Source organism: Sorex fumeus, unplaced genomic scaffold, assembly GCF_029834395.1.
Source record: "Sorex fumeus unplaced genomic scaffold, SorFum_2.1 ptg000007l, whole genome shotgun sequence".
NCBI classification, from domain to species: Eukaryota; Metazoa; Chordata; class Mammalia; order Eulipotyphla; family Soricidae; genus Sorex; species Sorex fumeus.
In genome coordinates this window covers 47,194,437-47,206,489 of record NW_026606064.1, presented here as the reverse complement: position 1 = coordinate 47,206,489, position 12,053 = coordinate 47,194,437, and the positions used below count along the sequence as shown (strand labels likewise).

Below are 12,053 nucleotides of genomic sequence, written 5' to 3'. Positions count from 1 at the left end.
CCCATATGGGTTTGATTTTAAGGATATTTCTTTTTAACGCCAGATAGGAGGGAGTCCAAAGTGCACATATTGATGGGATGAGGAGAGTTGTCAGGCAGATGGCTCAGAGGGATAGAGTCCAGGCTTTGTGGGAGCACCAGGTTTAATCCCTAGCACCACTAGGTGTGAATCATCCCACCTGCAAAGAAGTATGCACTGACCTGTTTTGAAATTTTTGACTAAGGAAAATGGGCTGGGGATGTGGCTCAAGTGGTAGACCCCATGCATCATCCCTAGCAATATGTCCTTCCTGGATATGCCCTGGCCCCCAGCTCTGGGTGACTTTGGGGCACTACAACTGAGATTCCTGCACTGTTGCACTGTGAAAAAGGAATAACTTTAAAAGCATTGCTAGTAGTGACCTCTGTTGGGCCAGGGGTGGGGGTCAGTGGTAGAGCACTTGCCCTTACATCAGTGAAACTCAGGATTCATCCTGCAACATCACACTTTGTAGCACTGTCGCTGTAGCACTGTCCTCCTGTTCATCAATTTGCTTGAGCAAGCACCAGTAACATCTCACAACAAATTGTAAGACTTGTTGCTACTGTTTTTGGCATAACAAATACCTCACGGGTAGCTTGCCAAGCTTTGCCGTGTGGGTGAGATACTCTCGCGGTAGCTTGCCAGGCTCTCCGAGAGGGGTGGAGGAATCGAACCCTGGTCAGCCGCGTGCAAGGCAAACGCCCTACCCGCTGTGCTATCACTCCAGTCCATTACACTTTGTATAGCAACAAAACTTTGTGTATCATTCAGGATATGAGAGCTTATGGTTTTTAGTCTTTTTCATATGTACTCTTCCATCATAAAGTTGCTCTCAGTTTAGTCTAGGGACTCAGGCAATTAGTGCATTCAGATGTCACAAAATCTGCGTCAAAACAGGTCTGGTCTACAAAATGGCACAAAAGTGCAGTAGCTTCTGGGGTCTATAGGCTTATAGTTTTCACCTAATTTGGGGATCTTTTACTATAATTCATGCATTTTTGTTCCCTCAATCCTTTCTGTGACTCCAATGACAGGATGCTTGAGTTTGTCCCACAGGTCACTGGGCCTCTGTATTTCTTCCTAGCCTTTATTATCTGTTCTTTGACCCATTATCACCCATACAAATAGTTCTGAGCAAACTCACTAAAGATCTCATTGACACCTTGGAATGCACTATCCTAGAGCAATACAAATATCAGTCTAACACATAAGAGATAAATCATGGGAGATGGGATTATAAAACTCTCTATCAAAAAGTGGCAAGAAAAAGGGGATGGGGAACAAAGAGATGTTATAGGTTGACCACAGGTAGAAGAATAGGAGGTTGAATTTTCCTATCAAAATTGTATCAAATGTAAACCAACATGCTGATCACAAAACATAAATGATCAGATTTTCCAGGAAAAGAAGCTATTCCTTGACTGCAGAAACCCAACCGAATTAATAGGTACCATGTTAACACTGAGAGTAAATAAATAAAAGTTAAAGAAAATTACAGAGGCTATAGTCACACAAAGTGGACTTCAGAACAAAGAATATTTCATAATTATTAATTCAGAAGACAATATTCTAAATGGGTAAGCATAGTACTTCAAAGTACATGAATCATAAGCTAACACAAATTAAAGGGGAACAGATAAATCTACAATTATTGTTGTTGAGTTTATTATTCCTTTCAGAAATGGTTTGAACAAGTAACCAAAAATTATATTTTATAAAACAAGAAAAATAACCAAAAATGATATAAGAAACTGTTATCCTGACAGTTATGGAACACTTTTTCCACACCCACTCACAGCACTGCAGAATCTTTTTCAAGTGAACATGAATTTTTATTACCATAGACTATTTTCTGGATCCTAAAACTAGTCTTAGTAAGTGAAAAATAACTAAAATTGAATGACGTATGTTTTCTGATCATGGTAGAATTAAACTTAAATGACAGAAAATTTATAAATATTTAAAAAATAATATACTTCTAAATAATCCATAGGTCAAGAAGTAAACAAAGAAAATTAGTAATTATTTTGGATTGAGTGAAAGTTAAAACATCTATCAAAATGTGAGGGCCAGAGAAAGTGAGAGAGAGAGAGAGAGAGAGAGAGAGAGAGAGAGAGAGAAGAAAATGTCTGCCATAGAGACAGACTTCGGGAGTGGAGAGGTGATGGGAGGAAACCTGGGGACACTGGTGCTGGGAAATGTACATTCGTGGAGGGATGGGTATTGGAACACTGTATGACTGAAACCTCATCATGAACAGTTTTGCAAGGGTCTATCTCACAGCAGTTCAATAAAAAAGAAAGTTTGACCAAAAAAATAGTCAAATTTTGCCGGTGCCATCAATCAGTCTTTGGGAAAGGTAAATAAAGTGAGGAAGGTAATTAAAGTGCAGGGAAAAAAATGAGGTTCAGAGTGACAATACAGTGAGTAGGACATTCGCCTTGCATGCAGCCAATCCCGGTTCAATCTCTCACATCCCATATGGTTCCTGGAACCCATCAGGAGTAATTCCTGAGCAAAGAACCAGGATTCAGCTCTGAGCATCATTTGGTGCGGTCCAAAACAAAACAAAACAAAACATTATTAGGGGTTGGAGTGATAGTACAGTGGGTAGGGCATTTTGCTGACTGACCTAGGTTTGATCCCTGGTACCCTCTATGGTCCCCCAAGACCACCTGGAGTAACCCCTGAGTATTGCCAAGTGTGGCCCCCAAAAAACAAAAATAAAACACTTGTCAAAATGTGTCTATTCCTAGATTTTATCCCCACCTAGGACAGCATGGTCTTCCAAGCACCACCAGATGTAAACCCTACCTAATTGAGTGCTACCAATTGTGACTAAAAAACATGCACAAAAAATAATAAATACTTGCCTTGCACGAGGTTGTCATCATGAACCCCAGCAGCAAATATGCATCCCAGAACACCACTGAGTGCTCCCAAAACAACAAAACTAATGCATGTCCTTAAAAAACACTATATACGGATGCCCTAGTACAGTAGGTAGGGCTCTTGCATTGCATGCAGCAACCTCAGTTTGATCTCTAGCACCTACATACCCCTCACCTTGCCAGAAGTAATCCCTGAGCTCAGAGCCAGGAGAAATTCCCAAGAACCTCCAATGTGCCCCTCTCCCTCAAACACTCACATACACATTTTTATAGCAACTTCATATTTAATAGTTACAAAAATAGAAACAATTATATTTTCATCTTGGAATTAGATAATAAAATTGTGATATATTTATAAGATAGAATGCAAGTCAACAGTAAAAAGAGTTTATGGTTACATGTGAAAGCATGCATGACTTTCAAAGCATTGTACTAGGTTAAGAATATGTATGTAGGGGCTGGGGAGATAGTATAATGAGTAGGGTGCTTGCCTTGCATGGGTTCAATTCCTGGCATTCTGTATGGTCCCCTGAGCATCACTAGGAGTAATTCCTGAGTGCAAAGCAAGGAGTAAGCCCTGAGCATTGTTGGGTGTGGCCCAAACATTCTCTCCCCCCCAAAAAAGTATATCTAGATATATCATTGATAGGCAGCTATTAAAGATGGGAGGAGGAACCTGAGGATAAAATTGGCATGGAGGAGTTTCTGTAAATGACTTTTTTATATGTTAAAATGATTTGTGGTAATTGCTGTATAGCTAAACACATTTATCAAAACTCATAGAACCATTAATATATGTTTCATTAATGTTAATATAATATTGCATCAATAAATTGTTCAAATAATAAAAGTACTTCAGTATGCTAGAATTAGGGCCAGAGATATAGTATAGTGGTAAGGTGCTTACCTTGCATGTGGCTGACCCAGTTATATTCCCTGCACTACATAAGATCCCCAGAGTACTACCAGGCATGATCCTTGGACAAAACACTGAGCACCACCAAGTGTGTTCTAAAAAACACATATTTTTTCTAAAAAAATAAATACCAGAGAAGAAGTTTACCCAAGCAGGTGAACAGTCCTACACCAAAAATTATCATTAATGTAATCCTTTATTAAAATTTCAATTGCATTTTTTCACAGAACAAACTATCATAACTTGTGACACCCCCAAGTACCTCCAAGTAGCCAAATCAGCTAGAGCAAAGCTGAAGGCAAACATTTCAAACTGATTACAAAGCTATACTAATCAAGTAGTATATACCCCCAAGTAGCCTGGCAAGCTATCCGTGACATATTCGATATGCCAAACACAGTAACAAGAAGTCTCACAATGGAGACATTACAGGGCCCGCTCAAGCAAATCGATGAACAATGGGAGGACAGTGCTACAGTGCTACCAATCAAAGCAGTCTAGATTGAAAATTAAACACACTGGGGCTAAGGAGATAGTATTCAGTTTAGGGAACATGAACGTGCCTACGCCAGGTTCTATCCACAGCACAACGTGGCATCCACAGAACCACCAACCTTGTTTGTTGAATAAGTATCACTGATAGTGGTCCCTGGCTCCCTGAGAATTGCAGGGAAGGCAAAAAATATTAGTCACGTCAACCAATTGAACAGAATAGAGGGAACAGAAATTAACCCACATATATGTAGTCAATTAATTTACAACAAAGAAACCAGTGCATGCAATGGGGGAAATGATAGTCTATTCAATAAACAGTGTTGGGGAAAATGGACAGCTCTTGCAAAAAAAATATAATAAAATTGCGCAAAACATACAAATAAACCGAATATAGAGTAAACACTTGACTAACAAACCACAAACAATAAAATTTATAGAAGAAAATATGGGGTAAACACGTAACACCAAAAGCAAAAATCAAACCAAAATACTTTTGTGTATAAAAGGAAACTATCAACAAAATAAAAGGTAATTTATGGAAGAGGAGAAAGGATTTTCAAATCACATCTACTTAGAGGTTAAAATGCTCATTAGGTGTTGGAAAGATGGTAGGGCATTTGCTTTGCTGACGGCTGACCCAGATTTGATCATGACACCTGATATGGTTCCCCTGAGTCCTTCCAGGAATGATCCCTACACTCAGAGTAAACCTCCGGAGTAATCTCAGGAGTAAGCCCTGAACACTGCCAAGTGTAGACCACCCCACCCACCACAAAACAAAAGCACAATAAGAGTATACAATGCCTTTCTTGCAAACCACAGGACCCAAAAGGAGAGAGAGAGAACAAAAGAGAATGCCCTGCCACAGAGTCAGGGTGGGATGGGGGGGGGGGGTAGGAGGGATGCTGGGACCCGTGGTGGTGGAGGAATGGGTACTTGATCATTGTATAACTGAAACCCAAGCACAAAAATTTGTAAGTCTATAACTGTACCTCATGGTGTTTCACTAATAAATAAGTAAATAATAAAAAATAAATTTAAAAATATTTTTAAAAAGAATATACAATGAGGGGCCGGAGCGATAGTACAGCAGGTAGGGCGTTTGTTTGCCTTGCCTGTGGCCTACCCGGGTTCGATTCCTGGCATCCCATATGGTTCCCCAAGCACTACCAGGAGTAATTTCTGAGTGCAAAGCCAGGAGTAACCCCTGAGCATCACTGGGTGTGACCCACAAAGAAAAAAATATATATACAATGAGTGCTGGAGAAATACTATAGTAGGTAGAGCATTTACCTTGCACATGGCCAACCCAGGTTCAATCCCCAGTACCTGAGTACTGCTATGAGTGATTCCTGAGCACAGAGCCAGGAGTAAGCCCTAAGCACTGCTGATGGGTCCTTCCCCAAAATCATACATATCTATAGTGTAAAAGTGTCCAGTTTCATTCAGTGATTAGTGAAATGCAAATTAATATCATAAGATAATACTCCATATCCATGAGAATGACAAATTCAAAACCTGGGAGTATTAAGTTAGTATATACATCTTTCCCAGAAACAAGATAGCACAGCGGTAGGGCGTTTGCCTTGCACGCAGCCAACATGGCCGACCTGAGTTCGATTCCTCTGCCCCTCTTGGAGAGCCGGGCAAGCTACCGAGAGTATCTTGCCCGCACGGCAGAGCCTGGCAAGCTACCCGTGATGTATTCGATATGCCAAACACAGTAACAACAAAGTCTCCAATGGAGACGTTACTGGGCCCGCTCGAGCAAATCGATGAACAACGGGAGGACAGTGACAGTGACAGATACTGAAACAAATCAAACCTGTCATGCTTACTTCCTGTTTTATTGGTATAATATTGATGTTGTGCCCTTAGAAACAGCTCAGGTAAAATAGTTATTGCTGAGGGTCTGGGGTTATAGTATAGCCGGTAGGGCATCTGCCTTGCATGTGGCCAATCCATGTTCAATCCTCAGCATCCCATATGGTCCTCCATGCACCCCCAGCTGTAATTTCTTTTGATTAAAAAGGTGAAAAAACTAATTGCTGGCAATGGTCATAGCCAGATCATGACGATCAGGCCATATCCTCTCTTTCAAGCAGTTGTGGGTTCCAGCATCCATGTCTTCCTCTCTTGGGGAAGGGGTGGTGCACACCTGGCAGTGCTCAGGGATTACTCTGGGTTCTGTGCTCAGGGACTTCTAGTAATACTCAGGAAGTAGCCATCTGACAAATAAGAGTTTACCCTCTCTCCCCATCATCTCCTCACCTTTCACCTACTACTTTTATGTCTCCCTTTTTCAGAACCATTAGGTCTTTTGAAAAAAACTTATCAGCTAAAATTAGTGATGTTGTAGTTTGAATTTAAGAATAAAGTTAAAAAAACACTTTGATCATTTGCTTCCTTGATACTTAGACAATTTTTCTCTTTTTCCTTTTTTCCTTTTCTCCTCCTTCTCCTCCTCCTTCTTCGTTTCCTATTCTTCTTCCTCCTCCTACTCCTCTTCCTCCTCCTCTTCTTTTGTTTTGAGGCCACTTGGCTGTACTCATGGTTTACTCCTGGCTCTGTACTCAGTGATCACTCTTGATGGGGCTCAGGAGACCATACATGGTTCCAGATATTGAAGCCAGATTTCCCACATGAAAGGCAAGAGCCTTACCCGCTATACTATCTCTGTCTGATTGCTGAACGTTAAAGACCAAATTCATGATTTTGGCAGAGTTGTAAAATACTTAGATTCATCAAAGATGGACACTAGCTATTGAAGATACACCTGATGTGATCCATAGTGAGCAGCTTATTGCATTGGTTCTATGACAATGACAATGACAATGGCAAGTTTTACAAATCCTAAGACTGAGATGGAAAAAAAAAAGACTGAGAAGAAGTTGATCAAGACAAGAATATAAGAACTGTGCTGAACTGTTGCCTGTGAACTTTTCAGAGAGATGTGTACAACGATCTTGGCAGGGGAATTCTGGACAGCGCTTGGCAAGGCTATAATGCTACTCTCCTGGCCTATGGCCAAACTGGCTCTGGAAAAAGCTATTCCATGATGGGATTTGGTGCAAACAAGGGTATCATCCCAAACGTTTGTGAGGAGCTCTTTCAAGCAATTGAGAACCGACAGAGAAACCAAGAATACCAGGTATTATTCTAGAATGCCTTTTTTAAAAAGTCCTTTCCCTTCCTCTTTTGCTACGGTTATGTCACTGCAATGACCAGGGATCACATCTACACTTGGTTGTGGCGATTAATGATAACACACACTTCTGGTGTGGTGCCTGCAAGGATAGGGGTATATCCCAAACAGCTCGGTCTCTGGGACTGTGTAATGTTGGGATCAAACTTCTGGTCTCATGGATGCAAGGCAGATGGTTTTTGTTTGAGCCATCCCTGGGCCCCTAAAAAGATTTTTTTTTTCCAATTTGAGGGAAAGGGGTTGGACCACACCCAGCAGTGCTCAGGGGTCACTCAGGGAGGTGCTCAGGGAACCATATGTGGTGCTGGGGATCAAAACAGGACTTGTTATTGTAAAAGGCAAGCACCTTAACCCTGTACTATCTCTTCAGCCCAAAGAAACTTCTTCAAGGAACTTTTATTTCATCTTAGAAATTCCCCACACTGAATAGAAGCTATCAATATCTCTATGTTAAAGAAATGTTAATTTTCTTTTTTTTTTTTTTTTTTTTTGCTCTTTGGGTCACACCCGGCGATGCTCAGGGGTTACTCCTGGCTCATGCACTCAGGAATTACTCCTGGCGGTGCTCGGGGGACCATATGGGATGCTGGGAATCGAACCCGGGTCGACCATGTTGGCTGCGTGCAAGACAAACGCCCTACCCGCTGTGCTATTGCTCCAGTCCCAAAGAAATGTTAATTTTCTTTACCAAAATCTTTATATGATCTTAAAATAATTTGAAACTAAACTGTATAATTTTTATGGTTCTGTGGGGGCAAAGAAGCTTCCTTTTGTTGCTGTGTGTGCATGACTGGAGTCACACAGGTGGTGCGACTTTGGGGTTGCCTGCATGACTGGGACACAGCCACAGTGAGGGCTCACACCCTCATGCTGCTGAGCTCTCGAACTCTCTACTGCTGTGCCAGCAGCCCTGACAGCAGAGCTCTGGGCACTGCACTGGGAAGCTGGGTATAATTGCAAGGAATATCTGTGAATATAATGTTGCTATAAACGGCAGAAGTAGCAAAAATTTCATAATGAATTATCCTTTTTTTGTGGTGGGGCAACATCTGGCTGTGCTCAGGGATAACTCCTGGTGGTTTTGGGGGGACCACATGGGATGGCAGGATTTCAGTACTATCTCTCTGGCACACAAATTCTATTATTTATCAAAAAATTTTTGCCCAGACTTAAAAAGTGTCATGTTTACTATAAGGAATAGAATTACTCATAATTCCTTAACCCAATTAAATACCATAATCTTAGTACATCTTTCTAATCTGTATCAAAATTTTAGCATTAGTACAAGTATAACATTATCAATATTATTATTATTATTATTATTATTTGTTTGGGGGGCCACTCCCCTCAGTGCTCAGTACTTATTTCTGGCTCTGTGTTCAGGGATCACTCTTAGCAGGGTTAGGGAACATATGTAGTGCCAGGGATCAAATTTGGGCTGGATGTGTGCAAAGTATGTGCCTACCTGCTATAAAATCTCCAGACTTATAGTATAACTAAAACCTCAAATAGCAAAGAGAAAGAAAAGTATATATCAAAAATTTATATATGAATATTCCACCACAGCATATTCACAACAGCCAAGAGGTGGAAACAACCCAATGTCCATTAACTTATGATAAAAATGTGATCTACGCAGTAAACAATATCATTTAGCAATAAAAAGAACATGGCATAACACATGCGACAACATGGATGGCCCTTGGAAACATGATGTAAAGTAAAAGAAAATAATTACAAAAGATCATCTACTATTTGATTCTAATTATGTGAAGGGACGAGAGCAGGAAGTTTCTAGAAAGAGAAAGGTGATCAGGTTGCCAGGGGTAGCATGAAGGGGAGAGGAAGAGAAGGGAGAAGGTAGAGAATGGGCAGTGATTACTTTTTTTTTTAGTGGGGCTGAATGTTCTAAATTTAGGATAAGGTGATAGTTATATGGCTGTGAACGCAGCAGTGCCCCCTTATCTCGAGGGAGAAAACATAAGACCCCCCAGTGCACGCCCACACTATGGTTAATTTGAACCATATATGTACTATACTTTTTCCTATACATAATTACTATAAAGTTTATGTCAGGCACTGCTAGAAATTCACAAGAATTGGGCCAGAGAATAGCTCAACTGTTGAGTGCATATTTGGCACCAGGAGGTCCAGGCTTGATCCCCTACCCTGCATGGTCCCTGATTACCTCTGCAACCCACCCGAAGCACTGCCGGTGTAGTCCCCAATCCCTCCCCTCCACACAAATGCACGAATTTACAACAGCAGTAATATAATGAAACAATGCTAACAATACACTGCACTAAATATTACATAAATGTGGTCTCTCAAAGTACCCAACACAGTATTTTCAGATCTCATTGACCGCAGGTCACTGAAACTGCAGAAAGCCGAACTGCAGAGAAGGAAACACCACCAAGCCAAAAGAGCACTGGAGATCGGAGAGCTGTAGGAATAGTAGAGAGACACAGCTCTTGCCTTATACACAGCTGACCGTGGTCCTTCAAGTACTGCCAGGAATCATTTCCTGAGCACAGAGCCAGAAACACTCGCTGAGCACTGCTGGGTGTGGCTCAAGCACACCCCCCAACACACAAAAAAGAGAGAGCATCAGATTGTCCATGTTAAGTGGGTGAAATATAAATTTTGTCCCTCGAGCTCTTGAGAACTGGAGCTGAAAGGTGTCACCCCTCCTCTTCTATTTCTGCTCTATTGCTCCTTAGTATACCCACTGAAACTTTTTAGCTGTTTGCTGCAGTATCTAACTCCATAATTTAGTTTTTTTTCCCCCCTCTGGATGCCTGGGAATCAAACGCAGAGGATCGTAAGTGGAAGGCACGTGCTCTACCACTGACTACATCCCCTGGCTTCTGTCTCTGTATTTTAAAATTGTGTTGGCTTTTTTCTCTTTCTAGGAAACCGTTTTGGCATTGTCAACTCAGTAGAACCCACCACGACAGAAGGCAATGTAGAAGTACAAGAGAAAAACCACAGTAGTTTTTCTCTATTGTTCATTTTAGCCCCTCTTTCACATTGGAGGTTTTCTTCTATGTTACAGTCGTTTGTTCACTTTACTTTATTTGATCTGGGCCCCACACCCAGCGGTGGTCATGGTTTACTCCTGGCTCTGCTCAGAGGGATCACTCTTGGTGGGGTTCAAGTGACTATATGTGAGTCCGGGGGTTCAACCCAGGTTGGCGATGTTTAAGACTAACCCCCTTACCCTCTCCACTATCTCTCCAGCCTTGTGTTTATTTAAAACATGGGACTGAAGCTAGTTGGAAACTGTGGATATGAGGTAGGGTGTGATGATGACTGTCAGTATCTCAGAGTCTTCTCACTAAATTAAAGCCATTTGTATTCTTCCAACCTCCACATTAACAGGTGTGAGCATTGAAGCAGTGTTCCCCACCCATAGGATGTAAACACCTGTCTTTTACTCTATCTGTGTTCAACTTGAGGACAGGTACAAGCAATAAAAAAAATAACCTTTCCTATTTTTAAGAAGCCAGGGGATGTAGTCACAAACACACACATGTACACACACACACACACACACACACACACACACACGCACATACACTCATTCACACTCATATACTGTCTTTTAAATTTTGTTTCAAGAATTTCCTTCATTAATCATTAAGATTAATTGAGAATCTCATATTGCACATGAGTTTCACTAGATTTAAATTTTTCCTTTTATTGATATTCATATTGTTTCCTTTTTTCTTTGGGTGGGGACTTGAGGGGATTGGACCTCACCAAGAAGTGTTTAAGGGCTACTCCTGGCTCTTCTCAGAAGTGGCTCCTGGGATTACTTAGGTTCCAAGTATCATATGACGGACAATATGTGATTCCTGGGGGTTGAATGGGGGTTGGCTGCTAGCAAGGCAAGAGGCTTACCCCCTATACTATCTCTCCAGGCTCCCCTGTTGTTCATTTCTCCCCAAAATATGATTGTTTCTAGAGAATATTTACTTTATGCTTTTCTTTTTCTACACAGGTTACATTTAGTATGCTGGAAATTTACAATGAACAGGTAAAGTTGGTTTTATTTTCTGACAATCTGGTGACATTTCCAGTTCAATAAACATTAAAGCAACTTCACTCCGAATCTACAGCTAAAGTTAACATTTTTTAACCTAGTAATGACTCCCTGCCTGGGCCTGCTTATTTTTCAGTGGATTCAGCTCATTTTATGTCCCTTTTCTCACACACTGCTCCAGCTGCACAGACATGCCTTCCTCTCCTACGCCTGTCTGTACTCCGCCTGCAGCACCATTTCCCTTTCTCTGCCCTTAACCCTTTAAAGGAGCCAGAGAGATGGTTCAAAAAGGCTGGAGTCCCTTTCCTCCCCACCCCAATGAGACCCTAAGTCGCCGCCCACGAACAGCCTCTCTGGCTCCTGATCAAGCTGCTTAACAGTCATGATCCCAGAGACTCAGAAACAAATCTTGAAACCCAGCAACTTTTGGCAGAAATGCATCCGGACCCCGCAATAGGTTACTGTCACCGGGCCACC

The 12,053-nt window shown here is 41.4% G+C and overlaps 1 protein-coding gene across 1 annotated transcript in view; it reads left to right on the top strand.

The window, feature by feature from the left end:
• Positions 1-12,053, top strand: part of LOC130038878 (kinesin-like protein KIF28) — a 76,593-nt gene that overhangs the window by 7,708 nt on the left and 56,832 nt on the right. Inside the window, exons 3-4 of the mRNA XM_056130688.1 lie at positions 7,271-7,474; positions 11,535-11,570. Coding sequence (XP_055986663.1) covers positions 7,271-7,474; positions 11,535-11,570 — 240 coding nt within the window. The remainder of the gene's footprint in view (positions 1-7,270; positions 7,475-11,534; positions 11,571-12,053) is intronic.